This window comes from Podarcis filfolensis (assembly GCF_964270895.1).
Source record: "Podarcis filfolensis genome assembly, chromosome: 4".
NCBI lineage: Eukaryota > Metazoa > Chordata > Lepidosauria > Squamata > Lacertidae > Podarcis > Podarcis filfolensis.
The window spans coordinates 62548310-62573218 of record NC_139607.1 but is presented as its reverse complement, the minus strand read 5'-3'; the positions used below and the strand labels follow the sequence as shown (position 1 = coordinate 62573218).

The following is a 24909-nucleotide window of genomic DNA, read 5'->3' as shown; positions in this document are numbered from 1 at the left end:
ATTAAGCTTGTGCTGTAGCCAGTCAATTGACATGGTTCCAGCTGTTGCTAACTGAGCTTATCCAGGCTTTCCTTGTAACCACCAAATGGTTTGTGAAATTATCACATCCTACTTTAAAATGTTCCTAGCTACTAAACTGTATGTTGTTTTTTCTACTTTGTGGGCTTTTCTACCTTTATTAGCTGAAACCAGAGCACTATATGAATAGGTACCAAACTGAGAGAGCACATCTGCAAAATAGTTTTCAAAAAAGATCAGAACTATTGATTTATGCTGAACACACTCCCTTGCATTTTGGCAGTTGCAGCTGCTAAGCAGCTCTGTCTCACACCTAGGCTATGCTCTGCATATCACTGTGCCAACTGGCCAAGCAAGAGTTTGCAGAAGCACAATAAAGGAAGCAGATCAACACATACACTAGCTGTTTTTTGTAATAGGATTTAAATCTGCTCTCACTGTCTACTACAGGACTATGGAGATAAGTACGGTAAATGCCTTTCTTTCCACAAGACCCCTTTCCACACAACCACCCTAAGTATTTGAAGTTAGTTACTCCTTAGGTCTGTTGAGAACAAAAGCACTAAGTTAATCAACAGCTATTTGCATACAGCACTCCTTTTGTGCTCCGTACTTTTGCAAAGGCAGTGGTGGTCAAGATCAACCTGAAAGCACCAACTTCCACTTTTCATTCTGCCCCAATGGCTGGGAAGCATGAGCTTCTCCATAAGAAGTGTTTGGTTTTCATATCCACAAGATCGGAGGAATGTTATATTAAACTGTGTAATATATAGGACCATAGGAGCCATGGAGGCTTCAGCCCCCACAATAAAATATTTAAAGGGGCTGGGCATTCCCATTCAAATGGTGTGCACGTGCACTGCGTTATGTGTTTGATGTGGGTGGCGCTGTGGTCTAAACAGGTTGGCAGAAGGTTGGTGGTTCGAATCCACGTAATGGAGTAAGCTCCTGTTGCTCTGTCCCAGCTTCTGCCAACCAAGCAGTTCGAAATAGGTACTGCTCCGATGGGAAGGTAAATAGCATTTCCGTGCACTCTGGTTTCCGTGACGGTGTTCCGTTGCACCAGAAGCGGTTTAGTCATGCTGACCACATGACCCAGAAAGCTGCCTGTGGACAAACGCCTGATCCCTCGGCCTGAAGCGAGATAAGCACCGCACCCCATAGTCACCTTTGACTTGACTTTACCATCCAGGGGTCCTTTACCCTTTCTCCCTCTTTTATGTGTTTGATTATGTGGGGCAAGGCTTACCCACAATGTTTTATTCAAGTTGGCACTCCACTCCTGCATAGGATGGTCCAAGTAAAATGGTCCTCATTTGCCAAGTGGTAGCATGAATCAAGTGCATTTGTATGCTAATATGGTCTCCTGTATAGTGGCTTACCAAGTCATTTCACTTCTTTGGGATGGATATATATGTGGCATAAACAATAGGCATCAATTACAGCCATGGATATAAGCTGCATTTCAAAAAAGGCATTTGATACTGTGTGGATTTTTTAATTTTTATCTTAGGCACTTTTCAACGAATTCCCAAGACATTAGCATTAATGTAAAAACAAATTTAGAGCAGGCTTCCAAACTTGCTGTGACAAGGCTTTCTTTCTTCTGCTAAATATCCCTGAACTAGTGAACAGTCATTTGTGGAGCAAACAATGAGAATTCTGGCATTTGTTAACGCAAAGGAACTGGTGATGTTATAGATCAATATTATTCTTTGAGACATTGTTTTAAATATATTGACCATGTCTGGTGTCCTTTACTTCTGCACCTACAATATCACGTCAAACTTCTTTGTGACTAAACAGAGGTGAAGAGAGCTCTACAAATGCTGGGAAAATGGGAAGTTGTCTTTTGTATTATACTAGTAGCTCCCAAAAGAACTATCTAATAGTGGTGCTATTTTGACAAAAGTAGCTCACTGAAGTTCTTCAGCGATTTTTATTTTAATGTGAAATAATAAAATGACTACTAGTTCTGAGAAGAAATATCCCAATACTTTAAACTGTGCTGGCCGATGTGGTGCCCTCCATATATTGTTGGATCCCAATTCATCTCAGCCTCAACCAGTAGGGTCAATGGTCAGGGATTATGGCAGTTGAAGCCTAATAATAGTAGTTTTAACAATAGGATTTACAAGAACATGAGCCAAACCTTTATACAAACTTTTGAGTGAACAGGGTGATTGCCTATATTTCCACAGTGCCTGACAATCGGTCATGCTGGTTGGGACTGATGTGAGTCTCAGTCTAACAACATGTAGAGGGTCACAGGTTAACCAGCCTTGATTTACAGCATTAGGCAAGTATTACAGCTTGTAGGATTAATGTAATGTAATGTAATGATGTGCATCTCTCTGTGTGTACACATACACATTTATACAAACACACACCACAAGGTGCTTGAAATATGAGAAGAATATACTAATAAAAATGACAAAGTTTTCTCTCTTAGGCATTGTTCTTTTCTGATCAATACTGTAGCAAGGTATTTTGGGCTATAGAATCTTGCAAACAAATCAGTATACCCCCAAAATATTATTTTTTAATTTCTAATAAATAGTAACAAATAAGCTGCTTTTCTAAACTATAGGCATGATGTTGAAAACCAATCATAATAACTAGCCATCCTATTCAACTTGTTATGAAAGACCACCATTTCATAGCCCATACTAGGAAGTCTCCAGTAAACATTCTGAACAAGAACTATATTCAGTGTTCATATGGTAAAGATATACATGTTGAACCTGAATATGTATTGTAGAGGTGGTCTCATGAAGAAACCCTATTTTGGCATAGATTATTGCCAAAATTCAAGTTAGGGATTAAGAATGCTGCTGGATACCAATCCAGGCCTACTAATCTGCAACAATGTTAGGTTTCTCAAAAATGGAAAGAATTTACTAATAAAAAATTCAAATAATTAATCAAACCTCCCTTTGGAACAGAAGCAATATTTATTTTATGCATACACTACAAACATCAAAGGCATAAATATTTTACTTACAATGTATTTCTAGAACTTGCATTGCTATCTGGGGTGTAGAGTTCAAAGATTCGTGATCTACTCTGCAACTTACGACTGCGCCATCATCACTGCGATCTGCTTTGAAATTCATTGTGCTGCTGACAGTAAACGTTTTCCGATTTGCATCCTCTTCTTTTAAATATTTAACATCTGCAAAAATAAAGTTTGCTCTAGTTTAGCACCATGGTTTGGTATAATAAAGGGGGAAAGAAGACTACAATACATGAAACCATTTTAAATAGCAAATGATAAATGCACCTTTCATCATGTTTGCTCACTCTTTGAAAGCAAACAAAGTTCTATTTCCAGACATTCCATTATTTGTCTTACAAAACTACCAATGCTGTCATTCCCAAATGTACACAGACACAGATGGGAAAAGCAATTTCAATATCAACCAAAAGGCAGAACTGTCAGAATAGGATTCTACTCCTCATTATCTCTGATATAACTAGATTACAATCCAAATAGTCTTCCCCTGAAGCCCATTAAAGAAACATAATATCTCTTCCCCCACCTTTAAATCACCTGATTAGGCTTTTTTATTCATTCTTTTCTGAAAGCTTAGTCCAAAAAACAATACTTTAAAGAGAAATCAAAGGTAAGTGTCTAAAATATGTTTCTAAAATATAAGTTTGCTAAACAAAATGCTGACAATTATTTGCTTCATCTTTGTTACTAAAAGGTTTTGCAAAACAGATGGTAAAGTGAGGAATAATTAATATTCATTTTTCTCTTCGGTTCAGTTTTGTTTATTGTTGACATAACCACCCTCCATGCAAAAAAACCCCCAAACTTCCATAATATGCTTTGCAGGCCATGATAGAAGGGAGTAGGGGTGAATTTTGACGGCAAGTGAATAAAACTCTGGCAAATAAATAGGGCAACCAATTGCCCAGCAGGCTGGGCAGATCACCAATTGAAGCCTCAAAAATTGATAGGCCTCCACAGTATGAAAAAGAAGAGGTCTCCAGTATCTACAGGCATCCTATCTTCATGTTGATAAATCAAGAAAAAAATATACTTAACTTTTCTAAAGGGATCGATCACCTCACAGTTTAAACTAGCCCACCTAAATCAGCAGTGTGAGCTTTTCAGACTATGAACTTGGAGTATGAAGTAAACCATGTCCTTCCTGCTTCTTCAAGAGTGCAGGTGGATTCTCATTTCGCCTCTTGCAATATGAAGCTGGAGGCCAGGGTGCCTTGAAACACAGTCGTTCCACAGCTGGTCAGCACAGAACACTTTAATAATCAGTATTTCCCCACTTTATCAGGGAGTCAATCCAAAAGGAAAGAGCAAATCATGAGAAAGGTTATCTCTGGTAGAAACACTGTAGATATTAAGGCAGTTTGACTGAAATTGTTTTTATAGTTGTCAAAGAAAGTCATCAAGGTGTTCTGCAGTCACTGAAATGCCAACACATATCTGTATTCTTAATTTTGGATATAAGTTTATATCACTCCCCCTCTGCCCAATTTGATCCTGGCACTCAATGACCTTTCAGCTATTTATAAAATTACTTGGTGCCTCTTGGATTTGGGTCATGCTCTTTATTCCAACAAAATGTCCAGCTGCAAAAAGCACAAAACATAGATGCAAAACAGACATACATCCTGAATGAGTGGCGTGTTGTAGCCACAGGAGCTTTGGAGCCTTGCTGCCCCCAAGGTATTCTCCTTCACTTCAGTGGATTCACCTCACCTCATATACTGAACAATATACCTGCTGGCTCAACTGAAATGAATGAGGCAGCGACTGCGTACTAGCACATCACTGCATTTGCAATACAACACAAGGGTGATAATGTATTTTGTAAGATGCAAAGGGAATACTTTATTCTCTATACAACTGATTTTTTTCCCTCTTCTGCTTAAGCAATGTTGGTTTATTCCATCAAATAGCATTGTTTTGTCACAATGAAGGTTTCTAAAATGAGCTAAAGGAAATTCCTATTGAAATTGCATGTCCCCTCTGTGGTTTCATTTTTATAAATTTTGCTAGGTCCCATTAGAGGAAGATGGGTTCATTGAAAAGTCAGTGTTAACAATCTTGCAATGTACATGGCATACTGTACTCATGGTGGGGAATGGTCAACCTTGATGGAGATGGCAGAAGAGAGAGCAGAGAGAGATGGTGGTTATAGACTAATCCTATGCGTGTGTACTTAGAACAGGGGTTAGCAAGGTTTATCTTGCCTGGGCCGGATCGGTCCTGTGGAGATCCCTCCAAGGGCCAGAACACGCCCACCCACGATTTTCGGCATCTGCATCTGTGCAGATGTGATTTTGGGTGTCTGCGCATGCACAGATGCAATTTTCAGCACTGCAGAAGCGAGTCCCTGTGCCGCGCTGCGCCAGTTTAGCACTGCGCGCGAGCGGTCACCTCGGTTCAGGGGCGGGTCGTGGGCTGGTCAAACGACCTCCGCAGAACACTTCTGGCCCATGGGCCTTAGGTTGCTGACCCCTGACTTAGAATAAGTTCCATATAAGGCCAAACCAGATGTGATGCTAAATTTATGAATTCAGTTAGCATGCATATTTTTAAAAATGTAAATGGCAGCAACAGGGGAGCCAGAGTAGCAATAGGATTGCAGGATATGGGTAGATAGAGTTTAACCCTCTAATAAAACCTCTCCCATTCGCATCAATGGGCAGCCTATTCAGTATACGAATAGCAGCTGGCGGGGGGGGGGGATTTTCACTGAGACAACAGCAGATGGCTGCTGCTTGATCTCCTTTGTTCTTTTTTTTGTTTGTTTGTTTCCTAAGAAAAAGTGTGTTTTAAATTCATTCATGCAATTAATGTAGCATCATTCCCACAGGGCAATTCTCTGTGAATTTAGGAAGTAATATCACTATGCTTTTGGCTTCTTTTTTTCTTAAAAAAAAAAAAGACAAGAAGAAGAAAACACCTGTTTTCATGTAAACCTTCCAGTTATTTAATTTCAACTAACTCAGCTTCCTAAAAGCAACTGAAAATGCCTATACACATTTTGGGGGACCAATAAAACATTAACTGTTATTCTGTACTACAGCTTCAGGCACACACTTAGGCACAAATGCTTAGTACTGGATATTAGAAACTTGTTTTAAGTGTGGGACTTGGAACTCTTCCTCATGTATTTCACTGAAATTAAGTCAGAAATCCATGAGATGTACCCCCTAACTCATGGGTAGGCAAACTAAGGCCTGGGATCCGGCCCAATCAGCTTCTAAATCCGGCCCGTGGATGGTCCAGGAATCAGCCTGTTTTTACATGAGTAGAATGTGTCCTTTTATTTAAAATGCATTTCTGGGTTATTTGTGTGGCATAGGAATTTGTTCATTCCCCCCCCCAAATATATATAGTCCGGCACCCCACAAGGTCTGAGGGACAGTGGACTGGCCCCCTGCTGAAAAAGTTTGTGACCCCTGCCCTAACCTCTCACAATGTCTCTCTCTCTCTCTCTCTCTCTCAAACACACACGTGACCTATTTATGTGATGCTGACACAACCCCTGCATTTACACTAGGCAACAGAATGAAAGAACAACATCCCTCTCTCTCTTTCCTCTCTCTCCCCCCATTGTATTTTTCTCCCCTTATTTGTCTTTGTAACACAAGAAAATCTTTAATAGAAACTAATTTAAAAAGTACAGTGGTACCTCTGGTTAAGTACTTAATTTGTTCCGGAGGTCCGTTCTTAACCTGAAACTGTTCTTAACCTGAAGCTCCACTTTGGTTAATGGGGCCTCTTGCTGCTGCCGCACCACCGGAGCACGATTTCTGTTCTCATCCTGAAGCAAAGTTATTAACCTGAAGCACTATTTCTGGGTTAGCGGAGTCTGTAACCTGAAGCGTATTTAACCCGAGGTACCACTGTACATGAGATGTGAAGATGTAAAAACGTTTTACATTTGAAGATATGTTGGACAAGTTTTCATCAATTAATTTACAATCTACAATATGCCTATACTGACCAAACAGAAGATCAAAGTGAAAAATGCTTTTATTCATTATTATTTTTTACCTCTCTCTTGCCCAAACGTATATTTGGTGCTATAGCAAAAAACAGTAGAGATGGCAGAATGCTAATCTTTCCCTGCAGAGGCAGATACAGCAATGTCATTGGCATTAGCACACCAAAAGCCTGTAACAATATATTATGTAGAACTCTTGAGTGACAAGCATATCATAAACCAAGAGGGAGCCCCACTGCAAAAGGCAGCTGCAATGTACTCCACTTATCAAACAATATGCTGGGAAATTGGCTGTGACCTATCTGTACTGTACATTGACAAGTGTTGTGAACCTATCTTCTGCAAGGTATCTGCATAGGTGGAAAATGTGTAGTATTCTGAGAGGAAAGTGATCCCTGGGAAGCAGAAGGAATGACTTATTGAGTTAATGTTCTGTAAGATGACAACACCCTGGGAACAGAGCTGTAGTCTACAATATCTTATAAGTGACTAAATTAAATGTGAGCATTACTACAACACAGGTGGGAATGGCAAAGGCACAAAAAGCCATTTTCACATATTTAGCTCATTATAGCACATGTATCAGAGATGTAACTCCTGTGGCATAAGTCATATAACCTGTTAAAATGAATTAACAAGTACGGTCTGTGGTCAACAGCAGTGTGGGCTCAGTCTTTCCATTCTAAGCACCATTTACTAGCTTACTCCTTTCTTACAGCACATTATCTTTTTTTCTGCTTATAAGAAACGATGCAAGGAAATGAAATGAAAAGGTGGAAATTTTAACATAAGGTCATGACAAAAAAGTAAATTATATTGTTATCATTTTATGATGTAAAGCAATCCCTACAGAATATCCATGAAAGAGGAAGGGACGGTGTTGTCTTCTAGAAGTTAAAGGGCAGAGCAGTTCAAACTATAGGAAGCCACTGTAAATTATGCTGGGATAAACTATGTTGGTGTAATTTACCCTTATTCCAAATTCTGTTCAGGAGCAGGGCTATGGTTGGCTGAGCTGGCCAGAGCCTGGCAGAGGAAAAACAAGCCTTTAAAATAGAATTTAGCTTACACAACCCTTTTTGCCAGCATAACTTTTACTGGGTTGCTAGGTCAAGTGACTTAGCTGGAAGGGGTTTGGAATAAGGGCAAATTTTATTTATTAATCTCATCCTCCCTAGTCCCATCAGTTCTATGAGGATAGAGGTTCTAAGGAAGAAGAGTTGATGAACAAACAAAAAGTCCCCATGATGTGATCTATGTCTTTCCAACGTATAATCTGTAACATGTCCCATGGTATAAACTGTAAGATTGGCAAACTATTGATTCTGGATGGGGCTGTACACCTTCTGAAGGTGCAGGTGCTTGGAAGTACTCCTAGATACATCTTTGTCACTTGAGGCTAAAGTCTCCTCTGTGGTATCTTTTACCAGCTTTGTTTGGTTTATCAGCTACAGCTGTTGCTGGACAGGGATAGCCTCACCACCATACTCCATGCATTGGTAACCTTATAGCTGGATTACTGAAACATGCTCTGTGTGCCCTTGGGCCTGGTTTGTGCCAGGTGGTGCAGAATGCAGTGGACAGACTGCTGGTGTGGGTAATGACAATAGCATGTGACAACACAGTTATAACATCAGCTTTGGCTGCCCATCTACTACTTAGCTAGATTCAAGCCCTAAAAATTTTAGGACTAATTTAGGGTTTGACTAAACACTTATATCCCAGCTCAATCACTGAGTTAATCTGCATGCATATCATCAGTTGTTATTTGAGTTGGCAAAGCTCACTTGATATCAACACAAAATAGAACCTTTGGTGTCATTGACCCAGTCCTATGAAATGGTCTGCTAATAGAGAATCAGAAAACTTTTCTGCACCACCAGGCTTATGCTGGCAAATAAGATTACAGTGGTACCTAGGGTTAAGTACTTAATTCATTCTGGAGGTCTGTTCTTAGCCTGAAACTGTTCTTAACCTGAAGCACCACTTTAGCTAATGGGGCGTCCCACTGCTGCCGTGCCGCCGGAGCACAATTTCTGTTCTTATCCTGAAGCAAAGTTCTTAACCCGAGGTACTATTTCTGGGTTAGTGGAGTCTGTAACCTGAAGCGTCTGTAACCTGAAGCGTATGTAACCCGAGGTACCACTGTAGATCTTTTCCCTAATGAATAGTTAGTGTTCATATATATTTGATTTTTTTTGTCTCTGTGTATAATAAACCACTTTGATTCCTTATGATATAGTGATAGATAAATGTATTTTAAATAAATAATGTCATTTGGCCCTTATTATATTACCATGCCATCCACCACTGGTCAATGAAAGTTTAATCTGAATTAATATCCAATATGTAATTCCCAAGTGGGCAATATTCAAAGTGAAAATGGAAGGGAAGCCATTGTGAAAGTCAGGTGGATAGAAAACAATGCATACCGAGAGATGGCATATCCATCCCTACACTGAAAGAGAAATTTGTGATGGTCTCTAATGTGTAGGGGCTGGACATATTAGGAATGAGATGGGCATTATTTAGCCATCTTTGCATGAAGAGACGCTGGTGGACTCAAGAAAATAGTGCCATTAGATTAGATAAATTTATTGTCATTGTCCGTATATACACAGTATACACAACAACGAAAATCAAACACCCCCCCAAAGACCGGGTTCACATACACATTTACACGTATCTCCAACACTCTCATCCTATTCAGACATAATCTATAAAACATAACATAATCCAGAATATAACATAACCTATTTAAAGGCATAACATAACCTAAAACCTATCTCATTCCTTCCTACTCCCTACTCGCCATAGTGATATATCTGGTTTCCTATGATTTGAGAATTGAGATTCTGCCCTCTTGTAGATCATTTTTACTACAAAAAGGCTCCAGTAGAAAGGTAAAATTTTGGTTGCAGAGCCAAATTCTCTCTGCCCTGATTGATTGGACTAGAGCATGTGTAGACATCATTTCGCTCAATATCAACATTGTGGCGCTTTCTGATGGCTGATACTTTGTGAGTGATGATCTATCCTGTCTGACCAGATTACAGGGATGTAATAGCAGAGAAGAAGGAAAGTTTTTACTTATCCAAATTATCTCATCAGTATCTAGAAATGTGAAACACAAGACTTAAGTAAACAAACATATCAGCCTGTTAATTATATATCCATTTATCTGGAAGTAAGCCCTATTGAACTAACTTGTATAGAACTGCACTGTCAGGGTTCCCAGCATGAAGTGACCAGCCATTTTAAAGAATTAGACAGTAGTAAAAATAGAATTGAGTGTCCTGTCTAAGTTATCTTAATGAGCTAGCAGCTAGATGTTTTCAAATGAGCCTACATTTGTATCAAGGCAGTGGGAGGTCCAAGAGAAAGAGTTCATTGAAGATTGCTATTCTTCCTTCTAAAGTGATTGTTTTCTTGTGTCTGCAAGACTCCCCTGAATTTTTTTGCAGCTAAGTAGACATTGATAGAGTAGAATTTTCTGAATTGTTCTCATGTTTGTTAGCGTGCTAATTCAGAGCCCAGCATGATTGTTGCTCATTTGAAAAAAGCTCAACTGAGTATTGTTTCTGCTATAAGAGGGAGCAAGTAGCTTTGAGCATTGCTTTCTTGCCTAAAAATGAGCTCCCTTACCACTGCGCTAGGCCAGGGTATTTCTTTACCATACTTTCTAATTCAAAATGCTGGCCAGGTTTCTGGACGTCATATTTAGTTGCTTTTTCAAAGTACTAACTGACTTACTCCTCCCACGGTGCCAGGCTATTGCAAATCCTTCCACATCTTTGCAACAGGCTTAAGCATGCAATGCCTGAAAGAGTAAAGGAATAACTTGCTCCCCTTCCCTCTGATCTATTATTATATTCAGAACACTTATCTGCAGCTGGGAATATGTGATTTTTTCACCCAACAGCTGGAATCAGGGAAATTACTTGCATCTCCACCCTTGTATGAACTATGGTGTGAAAGCTAATGTTCAATTCAACATGCTTTATTAACTAAGAATGACAAGAATTGCTTGGAACGTCCCCCAGCTATGATGCAGGATAATGCGTATTTTCTGTATGCATATTTTGGCCATGGGAATTCAGATACATTTTAATTCTGACAAAATTAATATTTCTCTATCCATTACTATCTTCTGATTTTGATTTAGAAATATTGCATGGCACGAAATGTTACAGGGGTTGGGAGAATGAGGAAATTTTCTTTTTTTCTCTTTCTTTTTCTAAATATGCTAGTATTTGTTGTATTATACATTACTCAGTGTTGGTGGATATTAAATAAAGATTAATGGTTTAGCCGATTACTTCTGCAACGTTGCTTGGAGAAGCTTCGCAGCCAACTAATGCCATACAATTTTGACACTCACAGATTCTAATTGAATATTTTAAGGAAAGAGCTAGATTGAGACATTATTGCAAAAGAGGTGTTAAAAATTATAGCAGCAATGTAACATGATCACTTGTATTTCTGGCAGCAGACACAAAGAGCAAGAAATTGCAAAGCAGAGAGAAAATCAAGATTGCATTAAAAACACTTTATATGGTTGTTGTTTCTCAGAAGAAATGTCAACAGTGTAACCATTTTAAACTGTAGTTTGTAAAAATGTTGAGTATTCAACATATTTTGTCTTGCAACATGTGCCTCAATCACTCATTCATATCCTTCAATAGGTTAATATATTGGGAATGTAATGTATATAATAAGATCTGTCCATGGTGCCTGTTAAAATATCAGCACTCTTCTAACAGGCAATGCATTATTATACATATATATTATTATATACCCAATTATCTAATCCTGATATTGTAGTTTTGAACTCTCATTCAGGAATGCTAACAATTTGATAAGCTCTTAAGGTAGATACATCAACAACAGAGCCATGATAAATTTCATCCAACCTTTCTTCTGAAGCCTTTGTATACTCGTGGCATCTTCTTTCCATGTTAGTTTTCCAGGTGTTTGTTTTAACAAATAAGCACAAAAAGTACAGCAGTGAGGTCTGCTTTCTGAAAATGCTAACTGTGAAATGGCCTTTATGTGCGAGAAGATACACAATAAGCTTTGTGTGGGAAATGGGCCTTTCTGTGATGATATCCAGACTATGGAACTCCCTGATTTCAGAAGTTAATTTGATCTTGACCTTCATTTAATGAAGACATTTTTACTGTTAGGAGGTTTTCTTTGTTTTTGGTCTACCATACTGAGGTGTTTTAATGCTATCCTAATGAACTGATCAAGAAGTTTTTGTCTGCTAAATTTGCCGCTGCATGAATGCTGTTTTGCTTTCCTATTTTATTGCTTTTATGACTTTCTTTTGTAGTTTTTTTTTAATGAAGAATCCTCACAGACACTGACTCACTTACTAAGTGCCCAGACAGCAGACAATGTGATCCAGTGTGCACTGGGAACACAAAACAACCAGAGAATAGGCAAGAGGTAGCAGAAGGGATTGCTTTGTGATTTTTCAGTGTGTATAAAGAAGCAGCAATTTTCCTTATCATCTCCCATGCCCATTTTTCTTTCTTTTGTTTATTCTGTCTCCTCTTTTTGACTTTCTCCCTTTTTTCCCTCCTTCCCTTTCCTGCTTACTTCCAGTCTTTCCCCTTTCCTACCTTTATTTTTTTCTCTGCCCCCTAGGTAGCTAGAGTGAGGTTACAGAGTATGAAGGGATGTATATGTAAAAGAGGTGTGGATGGGATTTGAACTCTTAGCCTCACCACTTTTCTCTCTGTGAAAGGGTTTTTGTGAATTGCTTTGATACCATGCATGGATTCTGCTTCTTGGGTTAATGGACTCCGAGCGTCACCATTCTGCTTTTGGTGAAATTGACTTTTAAAGCTTGCTGTAGTGGCAGAGTTAATGACTAGTCATTTCTATGCCTGGTGCAGGTTCCAAAATTTTGTGGTTTGTCCGTACTTGAGAAAACTACTGAATATCTGCTCAGTAATTCTACTGCATTCTGTAAGTATGTTTTGTACCTTTACAAGGCAGGAAGATGGGGACAAAAAAAGGAGCTGGTCCCCCCTACCGTTTGGCAGTTGCCCTATCCTGAACTCTACCAACCCCAATGGGCACCAGCTAATTCTAATGGGAAGTTATGTGATTTAATCTGCCAGGAAAAAGTGAAAAGGGATGTAGTGATTGCTCCACCCAGCCAGAGCAAAGAAGCAGCTACATAGGCCAAGGACATAAAACTGTGGTGGTGGAAAAACAGAGACATATATGGAGTGAAGCAGTGACCCGACACATTTCTATCCAACCTGTGTACTTGGTATTTGTGAATGTTGGCTATCAGGTACATGCATTATTTTCATCACTGTGTGGAATTACTGTGGGGGAATTGTGCTGCAAACCCTAGGCTAGTGTGGGAAAGAAGACACTGATACATAGAGCCTTGGCTCTTTTCACCAACAAAGGAATCAGAAGGTGGTTAACTCATCTTCATCAGAGAGTTTTCAGCAAAGGCTAGATGGTCACCCATCAGAGGTAGTGCAGTAGCAGGTCTCTTCCTCTGCAGGAATGAACTAGATGAACTTTGAGATGCCTTCTGTTGCAATGATTTTATGAACTGGGTTACCCACTCATAGCAGCATGAGAAATACTTAGCATTTGCTTAGAAAATTCATTTGGTTACTCTTTGATTATCTACCAGGAATGGAACAGTAACAGTTTTGCAAATCAAATCCACTTCTTTGCTTGTTTAATTAACAATTGTTTCTTATAAATGAAATATGCAATTCTGAACAATACCTTTCACCTCTTTGTCATTCTTGAACCATCTGATATCTGCAGCTGGCTTGCTACCAGAAGTTTTGCATGTAAGCTCCATCCTGTCACCTTCCATAACTGGTGAAATAAATCCACTAATTTGAGGAACCTCTGGAACACCTAGCAAAAAGCATAAACATGATTTATAATGTTGATACCATACGAGTTGTTTTAAATGCTTTTAACAGTGCAGAGAGGTAAAATGGCATTACTGATTAGTACAATTTCTACTGGTACAGACATTTATTTCAGCAATATCAAGTTTAGTGACACTAATCTATAATCTTTTTTAAAATCCAAGGCACTACATATCCAACATAAGAGTTGCATAAATTTCTCCCCAAATAAACAAGCATTCTGAATCTTTGAACAATTTTGCAGACTTCCTTTTTCAGTTTCAAAACAATGGATTCCTGATTCTAAGCATATCATGTTGAGAAGTAAAAGCCAAGAACCCCAGAGTCGTCCGCGACTAGACCTAACTGTCAGGGGCCCTTTACCCTTTATCTATAGTATGAACTAAGCTAATATCTGAAAGCTTTACAGTATAATTTGAGCTAGCAATACAGAAAGAAAAGAGGCCATATAAAAGTTATACTTATTCCAGTCTAATTAGTTAATAAGAAGTTAAAATTCACTGATATCCTTTCTGTAGATCATAGTGTGGTTTTGATCAAACCATACGATCATAATTTATATCCTGTATAAATTATGATTTCATGGACTACACAGAAACAGTGAATTTCCATGCAGACCGTGAAATTGGACTCAGTGTGCAGCTGGAGCTCAGAGACTTTTGTGCACTGTGGAAAGACAGCCAAGCAATTGAAGCAAATCTGGATGCGCCAACAGGTTCAGAAGCCTGTGTATCTGTAAGGTGATGAGGTGTGGGCCTCAGGGCAGGCAAGAGCATGTCAAGCTGAGCCCAGCACTTTCCATTTTCATTGCTTTGTCAGCAACTAGAGCCTTTCTATTAACTATTTGCTAGTGTGGCTTGTCTCTGAATTCTATATTATTGTCCTAACTCCACATTTCTTGCTTTTTCGCCTCTATCCTCACTCCACTAGAAATAATTTTAACAATAATTTTAATAGGGGTACTGAGATGGGGAAGAGGAGAAAACAGGAATAGAACATGAAGAAGACACAGCAGTAGATGGTTTACCATTGATCAATAGTAACTATGTATTTTAGAAGGCTGGTTTGTTTATTCACTATGCATTTGGGTGCCTCTTAATATATCATCACCAAATTTTGCATGATGGTTCCTGAAATCAAGGAGCAGGGATTTTTCTATGGTTAGCTGTGGTTTAATGTCATTTTGAATCAAGATGGTGGACTGAACCTGTGGGAGCCATACTGATTTTAATGACTGATTTCAAAATTGAACTGATTAATTGTCTTTCTTAGAAGTCCCAAGCAATGCTGGGCAAGAGGCTGCCAGCGACTTATAATCAGGGATAGACCAATCTATTTCTGGTGTGTCTAACTCTTGTAGATGTTTCATCTCCCTTCTCCATTAATATGCATTTTTAGAAAAATCCACACAAAAATAGACAGCTATATTCTGATTTGCAGTTTAGTCCTAGAGATGTGGATCAAGTCAGCTTGTACGAGAATTGTCAGAAACTGAATTCCTCCAGCATCCCTGTTCATAATGTGGTGCCATCAGTTGTGATAGAAATGAAAGATGGATGGGAACCTTGAGTGAAGCAAAAATGGAAAAATGGTCCCAGAGATTTTGAAATAAGGAGACAATGAAGTAATACAGATAACTAACAAAGAAAATAATAGAGTAGAAGGAAATGGCAAGGTGGAGAGATTTAGAGTACACAAGACAGTCCTGATCTATACTTTTCTTCCAGAGGTGCTAAAGAATTCTTAGTTATCTTCTCCAAATAAGTGGATATTTTTATACACTCCCCACAAAAGGTGGTTATTTCTACATTCCAGAACACTAGCATCTTAGGTGCAGATAAATTTTCATAGATATCCAATTGTTAGTATTGCTCATCTATCTTTACTGAAAGGAACAACCAGTTATTTTCCTCAGCTAGATATTCTGTTAGACCATTGATCATCAGTTATTTGTTCAAACCCCAGACATGTCGTACTATTGTGAATTATGCTTTTCAGCTCCCCAGGTAAGCATTTTGAACCATACCATGCTATTGCATATCAGTTCCTTATTCCAAGTACAGAGTAGACTAGGTATTATGCAGTGTATGGAAATTAATGCTGGACTCTTAAATTCAATGGTTCTTCAACTAAAGGAGAGATTCTGCTAGTCGTTGTGCTGAGTTATTTCCTTCTAGTAGATCCTACCACAGGGTTGCAAGCCCATTGTTTGTTAAAAATAGCTAAGGCAGAAGATGAATGATGACAGATCAATGGCATCAGGGGACAGACAGGGATGTAAAGGAGTTTACATGGTAAACATAGAAGAGTAGAAAAAGCATGTGACGTGATAAGGAAAAATAGGTTACAGCAAAAAGGAGAACAGCCTTGGTGAGAAATAGAAAAACAAAAACAAGATGCACTGATAATGACAGGGGAGACCACAGAGCAGCAGAGGGTAAGGTAAGGTAAGTTATAAGGCACAAGAAGTCACACAGTGCACGCTGGGCAGAGAGGCCAGACCTTGGTGCCAAATAACACCTTCACTATCACTTGGCCCTCTTCGTCTAAAATTAACCCAGACTGCAGATGCCTCTTTCAGAAGCAACATACAGTCCAGTGCAGCCTTACACCACAGGAAAAAATACAAGCATGAAACACATCCCACCAAATGTCCACGTAAATGGAAGGGGAAATTTAAAAACAAATGTAAAAATGATGAGGTTATAATTCTAAGAATGCTTACTAGGAAGTTGGCCTCACTGAACAGAATGGGAATTATTTCTGTGCAAATATATCAATAGTATTGCTTCACAAATTAGCTAAGAAGGGTTAGGATGAGGAATACATCCTTCCATTGTCTTTTTTTATCCATTCTTATCACACACAGTGATAAGGGCAACACTATTTTAAGAATGCTGTTTATGTAATTCATTGACTTTATCACTGGACAGAAGTCAGATATAATTTACAATGCACCTCACTTTGTCATTCAGCTTTTTTAAAACAACAACAACACTTCTATCTAAATTCATAGGTAGCTGATTATGCCTGAGCAGTAGTCAACACATGAAAGAAACAGCAGAGTTTTTTTCAATGCATTAATTCTCTCCAAGATGTGTGATATGTTATCCTTAATAATACCCCTAACATTAAAATCTAATAATTCAAAAGACTGAAAAGGGAACTGATATATACAGAAATTTCCTATCTTATTAAAAAGATGGCACGAACGAATTACAGGAAAAGAGATTTTTAAAACTGATTTGATAATTGCCCTTACATTACAAAAAAGAGAGAAAAAAACTACAGCTTTACAAATGCCTTTTTAACATTGCTTTCCCTAGAACCACAAAGATAGTGGGGGTATATTACACACTGAGTTTAAACGGCCGCCTGTTTATTATTATTATTATCTTAAGATATGCTTCTTTAGATTGAAAACTGACCTGCGTTTGTCTTTATCCTGGAATACTCTGTTCTGAGTTGGTTCCCCCTCCCCTTTAACGTCAAACAGGTAAAATAGTCTCAGTGGAACTAGCAGAGGCACATATTTCATATCCTAGGCACAAAAGCAATTCCCTGGCTGGATTAAGTTTAATATTACTGGCACACAGAACATTTTACATCAGCCTTATTAAATTCAACTCTCACCTTACTATATACAAAGAGTCAAAAGCAGAGAAAAAACTGAAAAAGGGACGAGTAAGAAAAGGTAAGAAGAACATGTCAAACTCAGGGGGCAACTCCTAGATCCAGAGACCCCCATGCACAGCAGCAGCCTATATATAAATTGCTATATGCAAAGTTCTCCCCCTGTCCCTGAGCAGATGGTCAGCACTGGCAACTCTGACAGTGCTAGTATATTGGAGGTGGGGAGGTACCTGCAATTATCATCCTCATTCTCCATAGATGCCATCAGTCCAATGGTATACATGCAGTGCAGGATTAGCACACACACAGCTTGCTTTCAAGCACATAGTGTTGCATCCAGAAGGTAGTTCATTGACAGACATCTTATATCATAGGCAGAATTGCCTTGCTGGATTAGCGTACCAATTTTTTATAGCGTATTAGTAGCATATACAGAGGTGTGTGTGTGTGCTTGTGGACACAAACATTCATAGATTCTTATGAATCTTGATGCCTCAACTATTTTCTGGGTCACTTCCCAAGTCTTTTGCTTTATAGCTTTTCTTTACGTGTTAAAAAAGGTGGAATATTTAGAAGTTAAAGAAGCTGGCCATCCTTGTGGAAATGTGCACTTCCGTTAAAGTAGAAAGGGAGTAAGGAATAAAATAGATGCTCTTAGTGCCTTTTCATTAGACATGTTTACTTCTTCCCCTGTGCACTATATAGTATTGTAGTGAGAAAAGGAGCACATATAATAAACAAATAAACAAACAAACTCCTTAGTCCTTGGACTGTACAGTGTACTGTGGTTTCTGTATCAACCCAGGTTACAAGATACTGCAACAAAACTGCAGTTCTACAGATTCTGAAAGGCAGTGAAACATGAATGCATGAGTCACTTGCATTTCTTTTCATGCTTCTGAGCAATGTGCATTAACTTAGGACACACCCTTATACCACGTCAGACTATTTGTCCATTTAGCCTAACATGGTATACTCTTGACTTTCAGCAATTATTGAGAATCTTTCATTTCATCATCTAATCATGCTGTATCTTCATATCACCTGATCCTTTTAACTAAAGGCAGTAGGGACTGTACTTAGAATCTTTGCATAAAGAGCTTGTGTTCTGCTATTAGGCTATGGTCCCTACCTATCTTCCAAATGAAAAGATAAATGGGTTTTTAATGCTATTCCATTTGTTATCCAACAATGTCAGTCCAGATGTTTTGGAGTACAGCTTCCACCAGCCCCAGCAAGCATGGCCAATTATGAGGAATGATGGGGGTTTACGTCTACAGCATCAGGAGGAGACCACATTGGCTACACCAGTTTAAGAGATTCACTAATTTGTCATTTATAATTGTCAAATATAATTTTCACTACAGATAATCTCAGTGTAAAGCAATAATAGCCACTGTGTCTACTCAATATACAAGGCTGGTTCAGATGTAACACTAAAATATAGTTTAGCATTATGAGAATGAGCCTAGCCTATCTCCAAGCTAGTGCACTTCATTTTTCCACCTAGTGCAGCTACAAAGAAGAGTCTAGGAGCTACATCACCTGAACTTGGACAAAGTAAGTATGATTAGTAGAAGTTAACTCAAGGCATAGTTTATCAAGTTGGCTTGTTCTCACTAAATTTAGTTAAAATAAACCAGTTTTTGATTCAGATGACTTGCTGTGGTTAGCTTCCAAACTCCTCCTTACAACCATGTCTGAAGGGGAGACCTTGAGGGGAGACCAGGCTCATTTTTGTAGCAATATGCCATGGTTCAGCACAACATCTGAATGCAGCCATATTCTGCAGAATCCTCTAAAGTTCATAAGAAGCTATATAAGTTATCTTGTCAACGGTTTTCTCTTTGGTATTCTCAACCTGTTATGCTTACCCAAAACGGTGAGGAAAGCCTTGGAAGTCTTGACAGGCATAGTAAATAAAGAACAGGTGTATTGCCCTTCATCTGACAGTGACACATCAGTGACTCTGATGGTTAGTTCATGCCACGAAGCTCGAAGCAGCTCAATCCTATTGTCCCTCAAAGCTGTAAAGCAAAAATAAAACATATGTTCAAAATATTTCATAAATGAACATTGTAATACCATCTTCAGTGTAGCAGGTTTAATGTGAAGTTGTAGAAATATGTTAGGTATAAAGTTTTTTAAAAAGTAATTTCATACCATTTATATCACAGAGTTTTACAAATGCTCAGTTTGGCAAATATCGGACAAGACAAATAAAATATTGCTTTAAAATCAAAATACAAAACAAGAAGAAATCAAAAGCTACAATTTTGCAAAATAGTCTTCTTTGTAGGTAACCTGAATGGATTATTACCACAGAACAAATCACCACATTCTTTGCATTAAGTGATACACAACAGCAACGGCTGGTGTTCATCTCACTTGTATTGTCTAGAATTTTTATGTGTCTGGGAGAGTTTGTTTTCCGAAATCAGTTCAGTTTAAAAACACACAACCCAAACCTATAGTTTAGCTAGTTTTGCACTCCGGGTTCACTATATTCAATTGTTTTCCCCTGAAAGCAGATCATGGGACTGTATGCTTGGCTCAAGCATTGGTACAAGATAACATCATACATCTTGAAACAACAACAATATTGATTTTCCTTATTTATTAGTGTGTGTGTATATATGTGTCACTTGCCAACTTACTTGTTAATAATCCAGAATGGTGAACTGAACGAAACATATTGCTAGGGAATAGTGTTTTGAGCCCTTGAGACCACTCTTTAGTGTTTTCAGGTCTCAGGAATTGGGTGGTGGTGGTGACGACGGTAGGGATACACTTTTCCAGGATCCAGAGGTCATAAGGCGTCCCCGCCACATTTATAGGCTCCTTACCATAAGAAAAAATTCAGCCTAAATTATAAATCCATGCTTGAAGATTATTAAAATATATTTCCTCATGTCTATGAGTACTAGACATTATATGCCTTTAGGAACATAGTTATAGATTGGATTGCACATTTCTTTGAATTTTCCGAACCACATTCAAGGAGAAAATAAGTAGGAGCAGGAAGATAGGACAAGCAGAGATAGCTGAATGTGCATGGTTATTCCCATTGACATATTGAATAGATGGAGGATGGTTCTTCTTGAAAGTGTATACTGAGTTGCTTTTATTGTATATTGTGTTTTAAATTGTTGTGACCCAGCCTTGTGACTCAGGTGTGATGTGGGGCAGGATATAAATATTAAAGAAACACACACACACTTAAATAATAAATACTTGCATAGGTTTCTTTGAGTCAGACAATCTCACCAATGCATGGATATTGAGGTAGTACCAGGGAAAGTGCCTGATCACCTCATCTGTCTCCTGAGAAATCTCTATGTGGGACAAGAAGCTACAGTTAGAACTGGATATGGAACAACTGATTGGTTCAAAATTGGGAAAGGAGTATGGCAAGGCTGTATATTGTCCCCCTGCTTATTTAACTTATATGCAGAATTCATCATGCGAAAGGCTGGGCTGGATGAATCCCAACCCAGAATTAAGATCGCTGGAAGAATTATCAACAACCTCAGATATGCAGATGACACAACCTTGATGGCAGAAAGTGAGGAGGAATTAAAGAACCTTTTAATGAGGGTGAAAGAGGAGAGCGCAAAATATGGTCTGAAGCTCAACATCAAAAAAACGAAGATCATGGTCACTGGTCCCACCACCTCCTGGCAAATAGAAGGGGAAGAAATGGAGGCAGTGAGAGATTTTACTTTCTTGGGCTCCATGATCACTGCAGATGGTGACAGCAGTCACGAAATTAAAAGACGCCTGCTCCTTGGGAGAAAGGCGATGGCAAACCTAGACAGGATCATTAAAAGCAGAGACATCACCTTACCAACAAAAGTCCGTGTAGTTAAAGCCATGGTTTTCCCAGTAGTGATGTATGGAAGTGAGAGCTGGACCATAAAGAAGGCTGATCGCCGAAGAATTGATGCTTTTGAATTATGGTGCTGGAGGAGACTCTTGAGAGTCCCATGGACTGCAAGAAGATCAAACGTATCCATTCTTAAGGAAATCAGCCCTGAGTGCTCACTGGAAGGACATATCGTGAAGCTGGGGCTCCAATACTTTGGCCACCTCATGAGAAGAGAAGACTCGCTGGAAAAGACCCTGATGCTGGGAAAGATGGAGGGCACAAGGAGAAGGGGACGACAGAGGACGAGATGGTTGGACAGTGTTCTCGAAGCTAGAAACATGAGTCTGACCAAACTGCGGGAGGTAGTGAAAAATAGGAGTGCCTGGCATGCTCTGGTCCATGGGGTCACGAAGAGTCGGACACGACTAAACAACTAAACAACAACAACCAGGGAAAGTCACATGTCCTTGGGAGTATGGGATAGGGAATAGTGTGCTTCCCCCTTTCACACAAGTAATATATAATGGGGGGTACAGTCAGGGAGCAAAATGTGAGCTGACTGGTAGACTGTATGTGCAAATCTTCAGGGAATTTGCTTGCTGCCTGGTAGGAGTGTCTGCTGTTTACATCCACGCATGATCTACTTGTATATTTGAAAATAAAGCAAATGTTACAACCATGTTTTCAGTCTTCAGGGCTCTCACTGAAATGAACTGAAGTTTAATGAGCTCTACCCTTGGATGTTTTCTTCACTTAGGGAAGTGGGGCGTGTACTAATGTATCTGTGTTGTGTATACATGAAGTGTACACCATCTTATGTGAATCAATAATATCAAGCAGCTCCTGGTCAACCTCCAGTGGTAGGAGTTTCACATTTTCATACTTGTAACACACCTGTATAAATGGTGATGCTGATGAGATTTCCCTACACCTGTCAACTGTAGTGCCACAAAACCTGCCAGGACTGCAGTCCCACCCTCAGAATGCAGTTGTTGGCCATCTACCATTGTCAAAGAGGGACTGCTGCCACATGTGTTCTCCTAGGGTAGCAGGGCATTGCCCACCTCACAGTAAGTTCTGCCATGCTTATAAACCACTGGGAACCTGATGCACCCATTACTCCTCCAACACACTAAATATTGTTTTAATAAAATGCATAAATCACTTCCTCAGGCAGAATTCCCCAGGCAAATACAGATTACTGGAAGAAGACAAGTCATCAGAAAAATGAGATGGGACAGGGAAGAGGTATTTTTTTATAGAGAATCTCTTTAAAATATCGATTTCAAAATGATACATTTCTGTTTTGGTAAGGAAAGAAATTAAGAGAAAATCAGAGAAAATATTAAATGAATATTTGGAAGTACTAGAGTTGCAGAACTGCACAAAATGTTAACAAATTCTCCACTCTGGAGATGTTGTAAGTAGTATTTCCCCAGCTATATACAAAGCCTTGCAATCTTTCCTTCCATTCTATTGGGGAGGGGAGGCAACTGAATCAATCTCTCAGACAGTTCTACTAATAAAATTGCAGCCAAGATACATAGCATGAGAGAGCATATAGAAAATAAATTATTTTAGTGCTCTCAACACATTTTGGATTCACACAGTTCAATTTATTCATGTGATCAATCTTGATCATTTCCACTTCTGTGCTGAGATAGACAATTTCATGAATGAATCGGGTAATCAAAGACATAAGCACCCCCCCCTAATATGAAACAGTGCTAAATAGAGCAATATAGAAAGGGAATTGTTGTTGATTAGCCCCGAAGGAATAAGTTTAGCAGCTGTAGAAGCCACATAAAAAAGTGACTGCAACAATGACCATGTAGCTGAAAAGCTTTTACTACCTCAGGCTGTTAGCATTTCTCTGTTATCAACAATGAAAAGAAGCAAGCTAATATGAATGGACATAATATATAATGAGATTCTTAAAAGTTAGGTCTGCTACAAAAACAAAAACAATTTCTGACATACTAGTTCTAATTTATTATTTGCTGTTATTACAGTAGTTGTGCCTCCTAATTGGGTTGCCCAGATATCATAAAACAAAAATAAATGCTAATTTTGCAGGTACTTAAGTCTCTTTCCCTTCATTTTACTTAAGCTTGTTGCTAGCTGGTTGCAGGGTTACACCCATCATTTCTATCCAATGAAGAAAGCTGCATCATCTTGGTTTCCCTCCTCTGCAGACATTCCAGGTTGTCAACGTCCTTCTTAAATTGTGGTGCCCAGAATTGGATACAGTATTCCAGGTATGGTCTGACTGAGGAAGCATAGAGTGGTCCTAGAAAAGGCTGTGGTGTGTGCTTGCATGTGTATGTGTAGTGCCCATGACAGTTTCTGCAGTTTGCAAATGTGCCCTTGGGCCCCAAAAGTTAGCTGATCTTTGCTCAAAATGAATCTCTAGAAATTTCCATGCTAGTTACCTATGCTGAAAAAGACTGTAGCTACTGCTTCTAAAATGTTTTCCACAAAGACTGTAGCTATATTAATAAATGTATTTATGGCCACTAATAGAAAGAAAACAAATAGTTCCCGGTGAATATTTCCAGTTTATGGGGGGGGGGATTGATTCCTGGAGTATCAACAACATACAATCCATAATAGATGTGAGGATCCGTTTTTTGGGGGGAAATTAAGGAAAACAATCTTTAAAGATAAACAGCAGCCTAAACCAGACCTGACAGACTTGACTGATGACATAATACCCTCTTCCTCTTGTGGTGGTGACACAAAAATGCCAAAGGACACAAAACTGTCAGTCTTCTTGTTTATTTTCTATCTTAGACTAATAAAAGGATGTGTGTGATTGACAGAAGACAGAGATGGGCATGGACCCAGGCATCCAGTGTGCACTTTTGTTTGAAAAATGTATTGATGTTTTGAGGGTTGTGATATTTATTATTGCCTTTTTCTACCCCAACTTTGCTTTCCCTTTAGCAATTTTTCAGATGCTATCTTAGTGATTATTAAATCCTCATTGTTAATAATAACTGGTGCTACTTTATTAACAATTTGGACAACTGCGTGGTGCTAGAACTATATGGCAAATAAAAATATTCATAGAATCATAGAATCATAGAGTTGGAAGAGACCACAAGAGCCATCGAGTCCAACCCCCTGCCAAGCAGGAAACACCAACTTATCCACCAACTTATTGAAATAAGGATCATTACTCTTTAAGCTTCCTCAAACTATAAATTACCTTTTGATCAAAAGGTAAGTAACTATCTTGGCAAACAAAGTTTTGCAATATCAGCACCTCACCAAAAGAAGGTAGGAAGAAAGAAAAAAGGGCAATGTTTATTTTTGTTCTAGAAAAAAATAGTGGAATATAATTCAATATTTAGGGGTTCTTAACAATGCAGTGAAAAATATAATTGTTCTACAAAATGCACAGGGGCTGCAATCCTATGCACATTTACCTGGAAATAAGCTCTACTAAACCAAAATAGTCTTACTTCCAAGAAAAAATGCA

The 24909-nt window shown here is 38.8% G+C and overlaps 1 protein-coding gene across 5 annotated transcripts in view; it reads right to left on the bottom strand.

The window, feature by feature from the left end:
* Window positions 1-24909, bottom strand: part of CADM2 (cell adhesion molecule 2) — a 365475-nt gene that overhangs the window by 97199 nt on the left and 243367 nt on the right. For all 5 annotated transcript variants that reach the window (XM_083611653.1, XM_083611652.1, XM_083611654.1 and 2 more), the window contains 3 exons: window positions 19432-19584; window positions 13770-13907; window positions 3023-3193 (listed from right to left, as the gene is read on the bottom strand). In XM_083611653.1, coding sequence (XP_083467779.1) covers window positions 3023-3193; window positions 13770-13907; window positions 19432-19584 — 462 coding nt within the window. The remainder of the gene's footprint in view (window positions 1-3022; window positions 3194-13769; window positions 13908-19431; window positions 19585-24909) is intronic.